The 19,832-nt window shown below is 41.0% G+C and overlaps 1 protein-coding gene across 1 annotated transcript; it reads right to left on the reverse strand.

Annotated features, from left to right (window-relative positions):
- Positions 1 to 10,221: 10,221 nt before the first annotated feature.
- Positions 10,222 to 19,663, reverse strand: sec23b (SEC23 homolog B, coat complex II component). The gene is made up of 19 exons (XM_024259510.2): positions 19,479 to 19,663; positions 16,590 to 16,817; positions 16,379 to 16,436; positions 16,207 to 16,293; positions 15,868 to 16,104; positions 15,693 to 15,775; positions 15,476 to 15,620; positions 14,223 to 14,381; positions 14,021 to 14,136; positions 13,828 to 13,951; positions 13,676 to 13,756; positions 13,501 to 13,590; positions 13,281 to 13,387; positions 13,027 to 13,180; positions 12,809 to 12,886; positions 12,533 to 12,694; positions 12,370 to 12,456; positions 12,065 to 12,286; positions 10,222 to 10,712 (listed from the first exon to the last, which is right to left on the reverse strand). Exons 2-19 carry the CDS (start codon positions 16,808 to 16,810, stop codon positions 10,623 to 10,625), a joined length of 2,301 nt encoding a protein of 766 aa, XP_024115278.1. The 5' UTR covers positions 16,811 to 16,817; positions 19,479 to 19,663; the 3' UTR covers positions 10,222 to 10,622.
- Between the last annotated feature and the right edge of the window lie 169 nt (positions 19,664 to 19,832).

A 19,832-nucleotide genomic window follows, 5' to 3' on the forward strand; every position in this document is an offset into this window, starting at 1 on the left:
CCCCCCCCCCCCGCGCACGCGCGCCTTCCTGACAGTCATAAGGTCGTGCGTAAAGTTGATCCAAAGAAACTGTGCGCGCAGAAAAGGAACATGTTGACTAAATAAACGAGCTCACTGCTCAGAGTTATGTGTTTATTTTACAAAAAGGTGTTGCACGAGTCAGTCAAGAGCATACTGATGTATAAAATTTAAACATTTGGCCATTAGAGTATTTATCACAATGCAGCCTTGAACGTGTAAATATAAAATGATGAATTTAAATGCAGAGAAAATGCACATTGCACTTAAATAAAGTGCTAAAATATTATCTTATCTTGGGATCAATATTACACAGTCAATGGGCAAGAATTAAATCTAAATGTTTGAATGCAAAAGTAAATGTAAAACAAAAAGGCATTTTATAAGATAACATTTCAAACTCAAATGTTAAATCTGAAATATTAAAAATAAATAATTGATTATGACTGGGTATAGATATTAATTTCCAGAACTGAATCGATTCGATTCAGCAGACTCTGGACCGAACCGATTCAGATTTTTTCAATTCTTTCAATCCACTCAATTTAATTCAATTTTAAATTTGCCTGGTTTACACGTTAAGATACAAACTTTCAGAAATCAGTATTCGAAATGAAACCTTTAACACAAATTGAAAATACAAATACTTAATAAAATGTATATGCAAATATATCCCCACAATGTAAATTTTCTGAATATGGTACACCTAAATAATAAATACACATATTAGATATTAAATCTTAATCAGTAATCTGCAACCTTGAACAGTAAAAGAGTCATTTGTGTCAGTTTTCTTTTATTTTTTTAGTCTTATTTTACCTTTTATGAAAAATGTGTTCCATTATACATTCATTACAAATAAAAAATAATAATGATGAATATGAATTATTTGTCTTTCTTGGAATAGATAAAACAGAAAAATAAATAGAAACAATAATTTTATCAAAATGTGAATTTGTTTTTACATTAGACAGATATCTGTTATGAATAAAATATATATTTTCTTATGGTGCACACCAATAGTTAGTGACTGTCCAGGGCTGCACTTGAATGACCTTGTTTGGCACAGGGATTCTTTTATTTTGAAAGGAAATCTGTAGAGCAAACAACACATCTCGATGTCAGCAGGGATGGACAAACCTCTACAATTTATCTTCTAGTTGAACCTCAACTGGAAATTCATACATTAATGACAACACTTTAGATGAAGTGCTGCAAAACACTCAATAAAATGTTGATAAAAAGAGTTGACAGATTTGTTAAGCTTCTAAGCAGTTTATTAATATGCCCTTTGAGACAATGGTCTCATTTTAGATGTTAATAAATCTTACAAAATATGTTAAATAACCTTAGTTGACTTACTCTGATAATAAATGTCTAACTGACACCCTAAACAGATTAATCATTTTTAATAATGTGTTAATAAAGCTTGTCAAGGAATGTTATTATAAAGTGCTACCAAATTAATTAATCTTAATTAAATAGAAGCTGATTTAGTAGCCTATACTTAAAAAGAATAGACAATTTCGGGTTGACTCAACATGTAACAGAGCCCACACACAACAGAGGGAATATTCTTGATTTATTGATTTCCAAAGGTCTGAACATCTCTAAGGTTACTGTATGTGATTTAGGTCTGTCTGATCACTGCTGTGTTTTCTGTGAGAGCACAATTCCAGTACACACAAATGTTTTGAGGGAGGAGATCATAAAACGGTATATAACTGAAAATACCAGTGAGATGTTCAATCAGATTTTCTCACTGACTCCTCCCCTCTCAGGGGATTCAGTCAACGAACTTGTTAATAACTTTAATTCCAACATGTCAAATATCATGGATAGTATTGCTCCAAATAAGGTGAAGGTGATCTCTGGTAGGAAAAAATCTCTATGGAGAAATTCCATTGTGGTAAAGAACGGAAAAAGAGAATGTTGGAAATCTGAACGCGGATGGAGAAAATCTAAACTACAGGTTTATTACAACATCTATAAAGAGAAACTTCACTTATATAATTTACAATTAAGCAATGCAAGGAAATGCTATTTTTCTGACATTATTACCAAAAACTCCCATAATGCTCGGGTCTTATTCACTATAGTCGACAGGTTGACAAATCCCCCTGTGTCAGTGGCACCAGAACTTTACTCCACCAAAGCCTGTAACGACTTTGCCAAATTCTTCAGGGACAAAATCAAAAAATATTTGACAATTGAAAAAGTCTAATATAAGTCTAAGATAATTGAAAAAGCTGGTTTCTATCAGCTAAATGAAATCTTACTGAAAAACAACTGCTATGATGTCTTCCAGTCCGGCTTCAGACAGAACCACAGCACTGAAACGGCTCTGACCAAAGTGACTAATGACATACGTTTGAATACAGACAGTGGAAATATGTCAGTGCTAGTTTTACTGGATCTCAGTGCTGCGTTTGATACAGTCGACCACGCAATACTACTCAGACGACTGGAAAACTGGGTGGGTCTCACTGGGTCAGTACTAAACTGGTTCAAAACGTACTTAGAAAACAGGAAATATTTTGTGTCAATTGGTAACTTAACTTCTGAGCCAATAGAAATTACATGCGGAGTACCTCAAGGCTCCATTCTGGGACCACTTCTATTTAACATCTACATGCTCCCACTGGCCCAGGTTATAAAGAACAACAACATTAGTTACCATAGCTATGCAGATGACACACAGATATATATTAGACTGACACCAGGAGACCGAGGCCCTGTACAGGCTCTTGGTAAATGCATTGAGGACATTAATGACTGGATGTGTCACAACTTACTTCAATTAAACAAAAACAAAACTGAGGTTATTGTCTTTGGGGCTAAAGAAAAAAGGTTGGACGTCACTACAGAGCTTCAATCTATTCAACTAAAAACTACCAACCAGGCCAGAAACTTGGGTGTAGTGATAGACACAGACCTAAATTTTGATAAACACATTAAGGCAGTCACTAAATCAGCCTATTATCATCTCAAAAATATCTCAAGGATTAAAGATCTGATGTCTAAGCAGGACCTGGAGAAACTAGTGCATGCTTTCATCTTTAGTCGACTTGATTACTGTAACAGTGTTTTTACAGGACTACCAAAAAAATCCATCAGGAAACTGCAGCTTATTCAGAACTCTGCTGCTCGGGTTCTCACAAGGACCAAGAAAGTAGACCACATCAGTCCAGTTCTGAGGTCTTTACACTGGTTACCTGTCTGTCAGAGGATAGACTTTAAAGTTCTGTTACTGGTTTATAAAGCTTTGAATGGTTTAGCACCAAAATACATGACTGACCTCCTGACCCAGTATGTACCAGCCAGACCTCTCCGGTCATCAGGATCCGGTCTTTTATCAGTTCCTAGAGTCAGAACTAAACATGGAGAAGCTGCATTCAGCTTCTATACACCACAGGTCTGGAATAGACTTCCAGAAAACATTAGATCTGCTGAAACACTCAGTGTATTTAAATCCAGGTTAAAGACTCACCTGTTCTCAGTTGCATTTGATTAATATGTATTCAAAAGTTTACGTCCGCACTTTTTATCTATGCTTGTTTTAAATTAAAATCTTTTTACTTTCTTTTAATTTTATCTCAATGATCACATTTTTACTATTTCTTTTGATTGTTTCTTTTAATGTTTTATCTAAAGCACTTTGAATTGTCTCTGTACATGAAAAGTGCTATACAAATAAACTTGCCTTGCCTTATTTTTCTTTAGATGCTGTGGAGTCACATGTGGCTCCGCAGCCTCAGGTTGGAGACCTCAGATCAAAGTGTTATGTCTGAATAAACGTAGCAAAAACCCACAAAGATGTAAAGACACAAAAATGATGAAAAGGCAGAAATTTCTGTGTTGATATTTGTAATTTAAAGGGTTAAACAAAACTCAACACGTCATAATATGTTTATATGACCATTCACAAAAAGGGACAACAGGTTTGGTGGTATTATTGTAAAAATATATATATTTGGTCTTGAAAAATTTTTTAAAAAAGTATCAAATAAAAGATTTGATACTTTGAACCGGATTTGTCTGCAGGGGCGTGAGCATTGCTCCAGCTGAGAACGTAACAGCATCCCGTGTGGTTGTTTTGATGCTTTACACCTTTTTTCAAATGTGGCTCGTTTTTCAGTCAGTGGGTGACTACACCCCCTTTGACTGTGTTATTTGAAGTGCTCCTTCCTCTAAAGCTGAAAAACAGATTACTTGAGCGTGAGTGTTTTCAATCCTGATGAAACGGGGTCAGACAGGCTTGACATCTCACTTACTGTCCCTGTGCTGCTCACAAACACAAATGTGGACCTAGCCCACCTCACCCAAGAGCAGCTGACTCTAACTGAAGTCTTTCATGCAGGAATAATGGACTCCTCTGATGATGGAATAATGAAACATCTTCAGCTAACATCCTTGTTCTGCACCAGTACAGAGCTGTGTCTTTAAAGCAGCCTGTTGCTGCCGACAGCTCACCACATCTGAGGAAATGACACTGCTTGTCCAATGACTTGGCTCCGCTCAGTGAAAACTGCTTATGACGTGCTGACAGTCAAAGGTTCAGGTCAGAGGAGTTAATCCAGATCTGAAGATGTTTGCTGCAGCTCAGGGAAACAAATATCAAATCATATTTGTGCCACTAAACTAAAATGAGAACAAAAGCTGCAGTTTTTAAATCCAAATTCCAAGCAAAATTTCCAGTTTTTAAATTATAACATTTTAAAATATGCAATGTTAGTTTGAAAGATCTCTTTAGTTACAACACTCATTTTTGCATTTGTGACCTTCACAGTGAAAAAGGTTTCATTTCATACTACTGTTTTCAGATACATTCTTTTGAATCACGTTTTCGGTGAATCTTTATGGACTCAACTCTGAACTCAGCATCACAGACGAGAGGGTTCGTTCTGATTGGTCTGGATTCATCCAATCATGTCTCTTTATTAACTATCATGGGATTTTGCACCTTATGTTCAAGAGACAAACATGTTTTTAATTTAACCTTCCATTGAGTCTCCCTGGCTGAAAAACAAACATTTATAATCATTTAAAAAATAAAATTCTCTTTGTTATGACAGATTTGATTATATTTAGTTAGATTTTTTAGTTTATGACAGAGCTACTTCTGTAACTGCAAAATGAAGTGTATGAATCATATCTGCTGACATCAAATCTAATCAAGAGGCCTTGTGTGATCTTTAAATCCTCCAAAATGTGCGCATTGCAAATAGGGACCATAATGCTGATTAAAGGTGGATCATCTGTTAGCTTTTTTAAAAATATTTGAATGCATTTAAAGAAGATATCTCTTGGTTCACAACTACGCTTGAAGTGATGCAATAATTTTATTTTCTGTGCAGAAAACAAAAGATTAAAAAGAAGTTTGCACAAAATCTATTTCCTTTTTTATTAGATCATAAACCAATTAATTCTTGTTTACATTTAAGTTAACAGCAGCAGGAAGACAAGAATAGAATGATAGTTTAACTAAGCAGACTTTAAGTCCCACTCCACTAAAAATCATATTTTGGTGTTTTTAACATGTTCTTGTAGCATTTTTCTCATGATGGATGATATTTATTAAATAATTTAAGATTAAAACTGTTTCTTTATTCAAATTGTGGTGGATAAAAACAGAAGTTCAAAAAAATTCATATTTGTGAAGTGAAATATATCTCCCTGCTCTGCTCTTTGATTCTTAAACATCTTTGTTTTTCTCATTTGAGTTGGAATCTGGATCACACATGTGCAGCCGGATAGCTCTGATATGTTAGCTTGGGGTTGTGAGGGGCTGTGAGCTAATGGGAGAGAGTGTAAACAAAGGACTGATAGGATTTCAGTGGAGGGTAATATCTGCGCCAACAGTCCCACCCATAACTCAAAGTCACGTTTTTAATGAACTCCTGCTGCTCTGCAAAAAAGTGTCTTAAAAAAACGACACATTTTGGTTAAAAACGGCATTATCATAATTAAATTATCACTGGGAAGGATTTTACAGTAGAAAGTTGTAGTGGGGCTTTAAAGATTTGCATCTCTTGGTGGAAACAATAACAACTTGGTGATTAAAAATTGTCAAATCTTAAGGGAAAAAAATAAAATAAAAATTATTCCTGAGTTTGTATTTGAATAAAGTCTGAATACAGTTTCTAGTCGACCACACTTTTTGCGTTTATTACCATGTGCTTCAGACAGACAGCACGCACATCATGATGGAAAAATGTGAAGAATTCATATTCAACAAACCTGCTGAGCGATCAAAAGGAATGAGGAAATACACAGCCACATTTTTATTTTCTTAATTAAACACAGAAGTTCATTGTAGGACAAACTGACCCTGACGTCATAAAAGAAGCAGGAGATGGAAAGACCTGATAGTCTCAGAGAAAATCGATCCATGAGAGAGTTTAACTCTCCCAGACACTGCTGAGCTAGAAAAGCAAATATTCCATGGCTGGAAGAGGAATCCTCTTGAAGGTGCCACCCCATCTGGACTCTAATACAAAGACTTTTAGAGAAAGATAATCAGAGCAGGAGGCAGGCATGGTGGTGGGAGTGTTTTAGTGTGGGCCCGTCACCATCAATCTCACTGGACAGGAGAATGTCGTCCATCAGTTCATGAGCTCAGGAGAGATGATTCTGCAGCAGAGCAATTACCCAAACAGTAACCGACTTAAGAAGACATCATGGAGATTTTGGAGAGTTCTAGTCCAAGTCTGGAATCAAGTCTGACTGAAATTCTGTTGAAGCAGATGCTCATGCATGTTTCTGAACAGTTTTTGTCTTTTTGTTTGCTCTTGTTGGACAATAAAGTGCTGTTTCAACTAACTTATTTACAATACTTTTATTTAAAGGTTAATTGAACAAAATAAGTACTTCACCAAGGCTGTGCTGTGGTGTAGTGGTTCGCACACTTGCTAATCTTCTCTTTGTGTAGTTTCTGTGTGCGCCCAAGTGTGGGTTTCCTCCAGCTTCCTCCCATAGTCCAAACACGGTAGTTCACTGTTGATTGGTGAATCTAGTCTTAGAAGTGAATGTGGTTGTGGTTGGACCCATAGAGTATCATCCTTTCTCTCAAACAGGAAGTACCGGCTGGTTCCAGGAAGCCAGAATCCCATAGACTTCTAGAGAGAAATAAACAGCTGTTACTCAGTCATTCTATTTGTCAGAAGAAAAAAAACATTCTTGCTCCGATACCTCTTTTAACATGTTCTTGCTAAACCTAATGTTTCTTCATGATATAGTTTCTCTTCATGGCAAGTTATTCAAGTTATAAACTGACCAATCAGATGCCTTAAAAATAGCATGTGGTCCCCGCTGGCCCCCACCTTCAAAACGTTTGACAGATTCTCCTGAGCCCGCTTTCAGTGACAGAAGTGTGGTTTTCCAACAAACTCACTCCTGATTAGCGAGAATGGTTCCCATAGAAACGACGACTCAGACCGACTCGGACCAATCACTGCTTACTAACGTCGTCTGGCTCCAAAATGGCAATCTCTATTTACTGTTAGTGGGATGGACTGAAGTACAGTCCAGGTTGAACCCTACTTTAATCTTCAATAATTAGGATAGGCTCCAGCAACACTGAGATCCCAAAAGGTTTGGAAAATGGACGGGATGAAAGCAGTTCTCCACAAACTCGATGAAGTTCCTCATTTTTGGAGGTAGAAGAAGGACAAACACTTCCTGTCCTGTCTGATTATCTGTGATATTAAAACGAGTTTGATAGTTGGTATAAAAGTTATTAAAACATTAAAAACTGTTGTTTTAACAAATTTTTTCTTCATCACAAATTCAGAAAAGCTGGTGGAGTTTTGAGCACACCATCGGTTGTGTCACATCAATTGAAAATATTTAAATGAATCAATGAAAAATTGAAATAGTTTTAAGGCTTTGTGTCTATGTAAGTGTAGGAAGAAGAACTTCTGAGATGAAAAACACTTCCAGGCAAAAATAGATCTTGAATGGATAATCTGAGTGACATAACCCTGCAGGAACTTTTTTATGCACAGAAACCGAGATAGATTTCTGTGAATTCTGGACTTGAACGGATCTCACGGGATTCTTCTAACATAAGAAGGCTGCAGCTTTGCCAAATCCTGAGTAGAAAACAGGGTGGAGAAATGAAAAGAAGCTTTTACACGCAGCAGGAGAGCCCAGCAGGTCAGCAGCTTTTCTCTGCACGAGACCGAATCAATGAACTCCTGAGCAGACACTTGATGAAAACTGCATGGAGTAAAGTGCTGCTTTTTGGTATTGTGCACGTCAAAAAAGATCAACCGTTGTCACATAGAGCATATGTGGCTTCAGCGCGGCAGTGAGGCCTAAGCTCTTCATCGCCGCAGACCTCATTTCTATTTCTGCTGCAACTTCTGCTTAAAGCTGATAAGAGTAGAATTTGCCTTTTAACACGTAGCCCCGAAGGATTAGTCTTCATAATCTGTCACTCACTGATCCTCGAAATCATACTGTCTGCTCTGAAATCAGCTTACAGTGACAGGAGATGCTGGCTGAGGCCCGTTTTGATTGTGTGTCATATGAGCTTTACATCCACAACCAAGGCCAAAGGGAAAAATCCCCATTGTTTGGGGATATTGTTGCCCTCAGTCTGCACGAGGACATGTTATGTAGTGTTGAGGCAACATGTTGCAATCTCTTCCTCCGCAGCAGTTTCTGCTCCGGTCAAGAGGACAGAAAAGCTGCTGAACGAAAAAGTTGATTTTGAGGTTTCTGTGTCTGACAGCACAGACTGCTCTCTGTTATGCACTCGATGGATAAACATGCGCCTTCGTCAGCTTCCTTTGATTGCAAAGACAACAAAGGTCACAGAGTGCACAATAACAGATGGTCAACGAGGCGAAATGAGCGCCTCGGAGCAGAAAATGAACCCAAACGGAAGACATGCGGCCTGGGCTGAGCTCAGGGCCGGATCTAGCCAACCCCTATTGGGGGTGCAAACAGAATATCAGGGGGGGGTAAGTTTAGGGATACAAAATGGTTCCGGTGTAAAATCCTCCCAACCCTATAAAAAGCCCCAATCTGATAAAAATTTGGATCTGCCTGTGTGCGCGTGAGCGACGGAGTGAGAGAGAAGGACCCGAGTGAAGCGAGAGGCCACGCCACTATGTAAATTTCCCTTGTGTGTCTGTCAGATTAGGTCAGTTTCAGTCAGGTCAGTTCTGTTCATGCTACTTTGATAACTTATGTTGCATTTTCCTGAGTTCCCTTATTGTTTAGTTGACCTCTTAAGGCCCCAGTGTGTTATTTAAATCATTTTTTGAAAAGAAAATTACATTTCCAACTTTTTTGATACGTTTTTGCATTCTGTCCTGCTTTTTTGGCTGCTTGGTCCACCACAAACTTAATAAATAAATAAAGTGCAACTGGTACAAAACATTTCTAAGAGCACAACATTTGACAGAGGATTGGTATAGAATTGAAAAAAGCAGAGATACTCCTCAAGTAGAAATTCGTATTTTTAAATCTTATGTTCAATTAGAAAAATTGTTCTAACATATCTTTCCTTTCCTATATACAGCTGTGATTTTGTGTACAGAAAACAGCTATTAGGTGGTTACAAGTATTGTTTTGTCTTTTTAAGCCGAATGTAACGCCTAATGCCGCCTGGTCTCACCGACATGCAGGCGAGTCATCTCAAACACAGCTAATGCTCCGGTACTGTTAGCTTTAACAACCAGAAACCTGAACATTGTCAACTCTCGCTTTTTCCTCCAAACTACAACAAAGAGAGCAACAGATGAGGACGAGAACGAGTTAAATGACGTTTAATCGAGTCATTTCAGCAACAAACAGCAGACGAAAACTTCAAATAGCTCTGCTTCTGAGAACCGCGTGTCTCTGCCGCTGAGCCTGTGTGCGCGTGAGCGACGGAGTGAGAGAGAAGGACCCGAGTGAAGCGAGAGGCCACGCCCTCCTTTGGATCTACCAATCAGCACTAGCAGCTACTTTGAATGGGAGCCAGAGAGAGCAGAGCGCTCTGTTTTTCTTGTTTGCATGGCGTCATGCTTGGGGGGGGGCAGTCCTGAAATTTGGGGGGGCATTGCCTCACCCTGCCCTCACCTAGATCCGGCCTTAGCTGAGCTGATTGCCGGCCCTTCCTCAGACATCATCCTCAGTCAGGGGGAAATATTGGAAGTATAATCCATAATGAACTTTAATTTCAAATAAAGAGTACAGTAATCACCAACGTTTTCTGAGTGAGCATTAGAGATGCAATCATAATTTATTTGTTCAAAAAAAATCTACAAGTCATTCTCAGCTATGGACAAAGCAAGCATTCTCAGCAGACACACATTTAAGACAAACAGTCTGATTACTTTCAAACCTAATGAAGACACATTTTATAGCTTCATACACTCACATAAATATGTTTTCTCTATGAAAATTCATTTCTTTACAGGAAAGGTTGTTCTCTAATCCTCTTCGTCCGTCCTCTAAAGTTACGGACCCAACAGGCCACGTTAGAACAAAGTGAGGATTAATTTAGTACAAACAGTCGGCTCGTTCACAAGAACACAGAAATGTCGATGGATCCTGAAAGCTGAACGGGAATGAGGAATTCCTCCTTTTTTCCTGTACACAGGGGCGTTTTACGCAGAGCTGGAAACCGCCAGCTTCTTCAGGTGGTCCATGAAGACCTGCAAGCTGACGTCATCGGTCAGGATGGGAGCGCCTGACTCCTGTGAGAACAGAGAAGACATGTCAACTCCAAGCAGGTACTCGCTTCACAAACATCGATCCACGGCACGAAACGGATGAAAATCTCCTTGTTTTTGTTTTTTCCAATTACAGACTTTTGATGAACCAGGTTCTGTGAATTATTCAGCCATGGCAGAAACAGAAATCATGAAGTTTGAAGCTTCTTTTTCAATAGAGTGAGTAAGAGTTAGTTTTTCAGCTGAAATCCTATTGCTGATTTATGGAAGGCGAAAACGACCTGCCCAACTTTTTTTTAATCGTTTCCTTGTTCTACTATCTCGTTATAACGAGAAATCAAAATTAGTTTTCTCGTTATAACGAGATAATCAAGAGCCTCTCTCTCCTTCCCATCTCATGCACCAGCCCCCCCTCCCCTTATTTCCCTAAAACCCCCAAAGAAACAGGTTGATTGACTGAACCCTTTTTCTGTATTCACTGAACTCTGGACATCAGCAGCAAAACAAAGCAGTTCTTCAGAGAAAATGTCGAACACCAGAACTGATCTATATATAATTTATTGATTTATTAGTGTTGACATTTTTTCTGAAAAACTGCTTTGTTTTGTATAAAAGGGGCAAAAGCAGAGTAGCGGACTGAGTTAGTGGCTGTTTGGGTTGACTAATGTCCAGAGCTCAGTGAACGCACCATCAGATGCTCGTCGGCTCTGGCTTTTGTCAATCCACCTGTTTGCTCTGAGCAAATAAAAGGAGGGGGCTGGTGCATGAGACGGAATAAAGGCGTCTCAGGAGCGCAGATTGACTTGTATATTAAAAAAATTGACTAAAAAAAAACAACTTTTGTGGTGTGTTTTCTTCTGCTGTTTTTGTTGTCAACAACAAAATAAAGAAACTTAAAAGAGGTAAAGTCTCGCTGTCTCTGTGTGAGAAAGGGGGATGCTTCATTCTTAGTTCTTCATTATCTCGTTATAACTAGAAAACAAACTTCATTTTCTCGTTATAACAAGATGGTGGATCTCAGTATAATGAGAAAACGATCCAAAAGAAAAAAAACAAAAGTAGGGCACGCCGTTTTCAGCTTCCATACGTGTTTATACAAAATAGATCCCTTTGGTCTTTTTTCAATCAGATTTGACTTTTGAACATTAATTTTAAAAATGTTAATTTGGATAAATGCAGTTTTAGAGTTATCTGGAGGATCTAGCTTCAAACATGGCAGCAGGATTTTTTTCTTTTTTGTCCATCTTTAACTTCATCAGCTCCTTCTGCTATCAACTTTCATTGAGGCGTTTTTGCCTTTTTCTTGCTATCCTTCAAAATATTTCAGAATCCAATGACCCCATGAAGCCCCGCCCCCACGGATGAACAATCCGCACCTGTCCCCATGCGTAGAGGTTGTTGTGGGTCTGTGATGGGTTGACTTTAGAGAGCAGGAAGCGCGCCTGCGAGCCGCCGTGCTCGGTGTTGATGTATCGCGGCATGGGGAAGCGCGTCTCCAGGATGTCGTTGGCGTCGTCCTGTGGAGCCTTGAGGAGCTGCTTAAAGTTCTGGTACTCTGGCATTTCCTGGTAGCCCGCCTTTTGCCACTGTGCAATGGTCTGAGGAAAAAAAAAAAAAAGACTGTAAGTCAAAGTGCTGTGCTCTGTTTGAGCAGAATGGAAGCTGAAGGAGAAGATCCCACCTCTCCGTGGTAGATGACCAGCTGAAAGAACGTGTCCATCAGCAGGATGCGGTCCGGCAGGATGCTGCTGCTGTCCAGGAGCACGGGCTGCAAGAACACATCACAGGGTCAGGACTCAAGCAGAAGCCTCCATTGAACACATACGTGGGGGAGCGAGGCTGACCTCTGGTGGTCCGTGGAAGGAGTACGAGTAGAGGATGGGCTGGATCATGATGAGGGACTGGGTTAGGTCCTGCCTGGTGAAGTGATGCCTGTAGTAGGACGACTCATCTGGGCTGTTGTTGAACACCTGCAGGAAGGGCGACCTCCGCAGGTGGAACATGAACTGCAGGAGGAGGAGCAACAAAATATATTTTTTAAAAACGCAAACACTGGTAATGGAAAAACCAATACAGTCTGAGCTTGTTCACCACAAATGACCACTAGAGGGCAGGTTTACCTGTGGGTAAAGAGACAGGGACTCCGACAGCCTGAACGATGTAGGATCTTCTTTGTTGTACTGCCCAAACTTCTGACACTGAGAGATAAAATGTTTGCTTAAATACCCAACATACCACACCATAATAACATCAAATACAACACGAGGGCGAAGCCTCATAGCAGAAATGCATCCTCATTCCTGTCCCGGTCCAACAAGACATTAACAGAATTACTCACCAGGCGGATCAGCTGCCTGTCAAGCCAGCGGAGAACATCTGGGCCCTCTTCTGACTCCGCCCTGAAGACACCCAGGCGAGCCATGAGCACGGCGGCTGCCTCTTGGTCAAACGAGGACTCGATGTGTTGAATCTGAGACTGTGCGTCTGCCCAGCTGAGGGAGGGGGGCAGAAAGAGGCAGGGATGAATGTAGGTGTGAGCACGTCGACACGCATGCAGACATCCTCTGAAATCATCTGTTCAATGATCCTTACTTCCTGGTGATGGTGGTGACCCGTATCCTCTTCTGAGTGTTGGAATGCTGATACTGGGTGACAAACTGGATGGCCCCTCGGCCCCCCTGGGGGATGGGAGCGTTGTGCTACAATAGAAGAGAAAACCCAGTTTGACCTCATTCCTGCCATGGAGCGTCTCCTTTTAGTGCAGAGAATGCAGAAATGGCAGATCGATTCAGCATAAACAGAGATTGTTTACCTGATTCACAACTTCCAGGTAAATGCCCAAAGTAGAGGAGGGGGTGAGGCTGCACATCTTCCACTGGTTTGTTCCCCCGATGCCCATCTCCTACAGAGAACACAAGCATGCTCTGATGAGTGACAGCCCAGGGTGAGGGAGGGGGTCCACAGTGTAATGTAGTGGGGGGGCTCACATTCTCAGAAACACAGGGGGCCTTTGAGTTGAGTGAAACACAAGGTCCGATGGCGCCGCAAACCTTCAGCTCTCTGGAAGTCTGCAAACACAGGGCTCACGTTAGTGACCGACGGGACAACGTTATGCCCGGAAACTATGTGACCGATTTACCTTGATCTCCAGAACGCCACCGAACGCCATGCGGAAGTCTCCGTTGAAGTCCTTACTGAAGACGCCCTGGAAGGTTTGTGTGAAGAGCGAGGTGTTGAAGGAGTCTCCCATGACGATGTGGCCGCTAAAAGAGAGAAAAGTTTTACTATCCCGCTCAGGGTGGACGGTTGGACAGTGGCGAGAGTGGACGTACCCGGTGAGGTTGGACAGACACTTCATCTCCAGCAGTCCGGTCTGGTCCAGAGCACAGGCGTAGATGTCAATGCAGTGGCCGTTGGCTGCAGACCTGTTAGCCAGAGCTTCGTAGAACTGTGGAACATAAAAACAAAGTCATGAGATGAACGGAAGTGTTTTCGGTTTTAGGTAAAAAGAAGAAACCTTCGAGCTTTGGTCACCTTTGTGGCTTTCTTTAAGTGCCGGGCGTTGTCCTTCTGGATGTCGTGCCAGGAGCGGATGGGAGTCTTCAGCTCATCCCCCACCACCATGCCCGGGCCCTGGGTGGGCGGCCCGCCAACGAAGAGCATCACACGAGCCCCCGTGTTGGGGAATGTTCCCTGAAGACGACAGCAGATTTGAGTCCTCAAACTCAGATTTCAATCCAACCACAAAGCAGTGAGAACTAAGGCTGCCACAAACGATTACTTTAATAGTAGACTAATCACAGATGAATTTTTCTGATTAGTCGATAAATCAGGTCATGCACAAAGTGGATGTAAAACACACATCTTAATCATCATTAGCTTTAAACTAACTAAAAATAAAGACAATTAAGATGAGAGTTTATTAAACGTTTAATGAATCATGCAACTTCTGTCTTTCAATAGTTTCTGGTATTAAAACAAGATTAAATCAAATGAGGTCACCACCTGAATCACAAATAAAGTTTTGGTCTCACTGACTCAAATATAAAAATGTTAATTTTTTATTGCTGAACGCTTACAACTTTGTTCAACTTTACTACATTCTGACTCCATATAATATAAAGTAACGACTAACCAACTATTAAATTAGTTGTTGACTACTTTAATAGTGGATAAGTAGACTAATCGTGACAGCCCTAGTTAGAATACCATTCTTGTAGAAAGTGGGACACTTTTGTTTCAAACACTACAGGCGGATTCCTCTGCTCTGAATGCTTTGACTTTAAAATGTGAAAAATGCAGCTGAAAGGGAGGTGTCGTGCAAAATATCCAACCAGAGCGGTTTCTCCCAGAGCTGGTTCTGCACCTGCTGGTCTAACTCGACAAATGCTGACAAGAGTCACGTTCAACAGTCTGGGAGAGTCCATGACTCTCAGAACAGAGGGAAGCACCAGGAGAAGAAATCAGCACGTATCTGCCATTGGCTGATGAAGAGTTTAGCAGCGGTTTGATCTTTGACACTCCGAGTTGCGTAACCGAACAGATTATCAAAATGGGAAGAGGGAGGATGAAGAGGGAAAGACAGATGGCAAAAAGGAAGCAGCCTTTGAACTGAGAGTAAATCTACTGTTACCGCACCAGATGATAATCAGGCCGTGCGTCTTTCTGACATGTGGCACAGCTGTGGTGGAGCGGCCAAAGTTCACGTTACAACCAGGCGCTTTAATGAGCTACAGTTCTTTTTTATGGACAGCATGACAGGGATGAAGAAGGGATGTTTGTTGTACCTCCAAAAGGCCAACGGCAACGGAAAGGGCGACACCGGTGGAGCGGAGCGGCCGCTTGCCCTGAGGGACGGGCCAGGGGTCTCTCTGCAGCTCCCCCAGCAGGTCCGTCAGATTCATGTCCACCCTGTGGACGGGCTGTAGGAACCTGGACAAAAAGACATCTTTTGAGAACGGCTCCAGGTAAACACATCGGGACGGCTTATTGCCCCCCTCCTACCTGCACGATGCAACAGCATCCTGGGGAGCCACGGGGCGACCTTGAGGCCCAGTGGCTGCGGGCTTCATCAAACCGAGCATCTCCTGAAATGATGAAAAGGGGTTCATCATTCATTTAATCCATCATCAACCTTTCCACAGATCCCACAGTTTTCCCGATTCACCCCGGGACCGACCTGGATCTGTTTGGAGGTGAGATCCTTGGTGCCCCGGAACACGTAGCTCTTGGCAATGCCCTCACAGCTGAGCTCGTGCACTTGGACCATGCGCCCAAAGGTGATGAGACCCACCAGAGCGTTGGGGGGCAGCAGGCTGAGGGACATCTGGAGAGACCCTTTCAGAGCCTGGAGGTCCTCTTCTTCCAAACATGTGTCAACGACGTACAGAAAGATCAGGGGGGTCTGAGGGCCTCTCTGTGAAGAAGACACAACGATTGTTTCATCAATAATGACGAATGTTTTTTTATTTATTTTTTTTAAGGCGGGAATCATCCTTTAAAGTTGCACGCCGTTTACCTGAACAATGTACTCGATGGTGGAGAACTGTGGCATGAGCTCAGCTGGTTGGTTGACTTCTGATATTCCAGCGTAAGAAGGAGGAAACTGCACAAACACAAACATAAACTCTTAACAATCTTCATCAAAGAATGCAGCCGCTGGAGCAAACATCACACACTTCTGAACTTACGGGGTTTCTCTGAAAGCAGAAGTTGCATGCCCACACTTTGGCTCTGAAGTCAACCTGACTGTAAGAGGAGGATTAAATAAAATCAGCTTGTGTAAAGTGGATTGGAAACAATGATCTAAAACATGCCTTCCCCAGTTTACACATCAATCAAAATACTCGACTGCTATCAACTTAAACATTCATGAAATGTTCACGGTAAAAGGAATCTTACCACAGCGGGTTGAGCACAGCCTTGCAGTTGGCCCGGCTGCACAGAACAGGCTCGTACTGGACTGGGGGAAGGTCCGGCCTCTCCTTCAGAGGCGTGAAGAGGCAGGAGACGGGGACCACCAGCCGGGTGGCTTCCAGGCGGCTGGAGGGCCAGAGGTTCCAGCTGAACCTCACTCCATCTCTGTCCTCGTTCTGCTGGATAAACTCCTGGTAGGTGGACATCGTCGAGCTTGGGCACAGAAACAACCCAAAGCAATGTCAGTGAGGTGTCTCCTCGATGCGCTCCCGTCAAGCTCTGCTGCCGTCTGCCAACCAGAGTCAACTCTTTAAATACTTAAACCTTTCTCTTTGGGGCTAAAATAAGAGGCCTGACGCACAAACGAGTCATCAGAAAACCAGACCGGCCGGTTTAGTGACGCTGGGAACGGCGCACTGGAATACCAATATGAATGGGAAGGTGCGTCTAAATATTAAACACATACTATTTTTGTGCGTGCTACTTTGATCGGTGTGTCAATAAAGAATTTGTGACGCCCTTTGTAAAGATTCTCCAGGAACTTGTTGTAGCAACTCTTCTGTGCTGCTGTCAGACCAAACTAAACACTTGAAGAAGTGCACAGTCAGCCAGGCCAAAAAAATAAAAAATAAAAAATAAAAAAAAAATAAAAATAAAAAAAAAGTCCTTCTTTAAGACAACATTTTAGTTTCTAAACAGACTTTTGTTGTACAGTTAGAAAGCAAAAGGAAATGTTTTAGCATGCCTTCTGTTTCTGATGTTGACTTGACACGTTTCAAACTAAAGTCTTTGTTCAGCTACTGGACACTAAACAGGACTTCAAAAGTATTTAGTTATGAAATAAAGGACACCTTCTGATTGATCTTATATACAGTAATTCGGTTATTCCTGTAATATTTGCTTCTTGGATGAAATTCTACTAATACAGGATAAGATTTTGTCTATGAAAGACTTATTTTTTTTCTTTGAGGTCAAATTTTTTTCTCCTGCAGTTTAACTAGAACAACGACAAGAATGTTAATTGATGTTGAGGACTCTCTGTACGAACAACAACAAAAAAGATGCATTGTTTTCACAACAAGAACATTGGAACAATGATCTATTTTCCAGTTTTAATAAGTCAGCTATTCAGAGGGGACATACACAAATAAAAATGAGCTTGATTGAGTGATTGGGCACACACCTGTTTGTTAAATTACATCTACTATGAGCCGCCTTAATTAATTTAGGGTCGGGACAAATGCATCCAACCACTGAAAATGTTTTTTCTGAATGCCATTTGTTATTAAAGTTACTCAACAATTGTATTGTAAAAACAACTAGTATCTACTCTGTTATGACACTGATATCGGGGAACTAAGTCCAGACCACCGTGTCAACACTTTACAGATAAGTAAACAGCTTAATCCATACAGTTTCAGGCACGTTTGAAAAACTGGAAAAGCAGCAAAAAATAAATAAATAAAATATTGCTCTAAAGCATTTATATATATATATATATATATATATATATATATATATATATATATATATATATATATATTAATCCGACTGGGTTTAAAATGAATGAAGATGTGGCCTTCATTTAAAAAAAAAGTACAAATTCTTACATTAAAAATCTATCAAAAACTATTTTTACATTAAAAACTGTTACTTTAAAGGAATTTATAACTTATGGCAAGAAAATTAAAATTGTTAGAATTATTGAATCATTGATTTAAACCGCTAATATTATGAAAACAAGCCTATATGAGATCTAAATTAGGAACTTGTTAAGTAAATTAAAAATGAATTTAGTTTGTAGTTCATGATCTAATGTGTGTAGCCTCCGTACATATTCATCTGAACTACTCCAGATCAAAAAAGGATGCATGTGGTGATTACTTTCATTCAATGATTTCAACATTTTAACAGCTGAAACATAATTTCAAAGTATTTTTAGAGACATCTGTATCATAAATAATAAACAGTTCAAAGCTACTTCTTTAGCTTCATCTGATGACTCTGTTTGCACTGAACAAATAAAGTGATCAGTCTGCAGTTACGCAACGCTTCTCTGTTGACACTGCATTTATTTGTCCACTTAAAAATAAAAACGGAAAGTCCTGATATACATCAGCCAAGCTGGAGCTAAAGGGACACGTTCAAGATCATGTTGTCAGGAGGACCAGAACATCAACCCAGCTTCTTCCCATGTTCCAGATGATGCCCCAAACAAGCACTTGATGCCCCCCAACAAGAGCATCTTGATGTCCCAAAAAGAGAAAATCCTAATGTCCCCCCAAAAAGGGCATTTTGATGCCCAGAAGGGAAGATCTAGTAATCTCCTCTGTTTGTCCAGCCTGATCTACAATCAGCCCTCATTCATTCCTGATGATAAACCATACTAGTTCCACAGAGAAGGTCATGATACAGCTTCTATGTTGGGTTTTAGTTTGAATAACCATAGATTCAAATGTGTTGTTTGAATAAAATATATGATTAGCCCAATATAAAATCTCTCCAGGCCAAAAACTTGAACATTAGGGGAATATCTCGTTCCATTAACCTGAACTGAAATCCACGTCCCGTGACGAAAGCCCCGGAACTCTGGCTGACAGGAGCTTCGACACCGACTCCCGACTCTCCACGGGGCCTCAGTACTGTCGGTCCGAACACAATTTCTCCAACACAAACATTTGTTTCGGTCGACCATCGTCAAATAACCAGTTTCTCCCCGACGCCCCAGGATCCAAACGCCGCAGGCGGCGCTGCCTCGTACGGCTACCTAGCTGCCTATGCTAACGGAATGCGGCGCTAACCTACTTCCTGTCGGCTCTCAATGGAGGATAGACCGCTGACCCGCTTTCGACCGAGGTTCCGTCGAGTTCTTACCTGTTATGTCGATTCTGTTTTCAGGTTCAAACGGTGGCGGATGTGTCCGGGGAGAATTAGAACATTTAGATGCAGAACAGACGGACACAGAGGACAAGAACAGCGTCGGTGAAGGGGAGGACTCCCTGCCAGCCGGCTTCTCACTCTACTAGAATGACGTGTTACTCAGAGAACGGGCGTCTCCCATTGGCTTATCTCTTCGTGACGTAGCTCGTGCTTTTTCCACTACGCGACGAACGTTAAAGGAGGACGGGAAATGTAGTTTGCTCTCAATGAATTTAGATTAGCAGCTTATTTTGGTACATTTTTCAGTTGTTGGTCACATTTAGTCCGTAATGACTTTTGTTGTAGGGA

This window comes from Oryzias melastigma, linkage group LG1 (assembly GCF_002922805.2).
Source record: "Oryzias melastigma strain HK-1 linkage group LG1, ASM292280v2, whole genome shotgun sequence".
NCBI classification, from domain to species: Eukaryota; Metazoa; Chordata; class Actinopteri; order Beloniformes; family Adrianichthyidae; genus Oryzias; species Oryzias melastigma.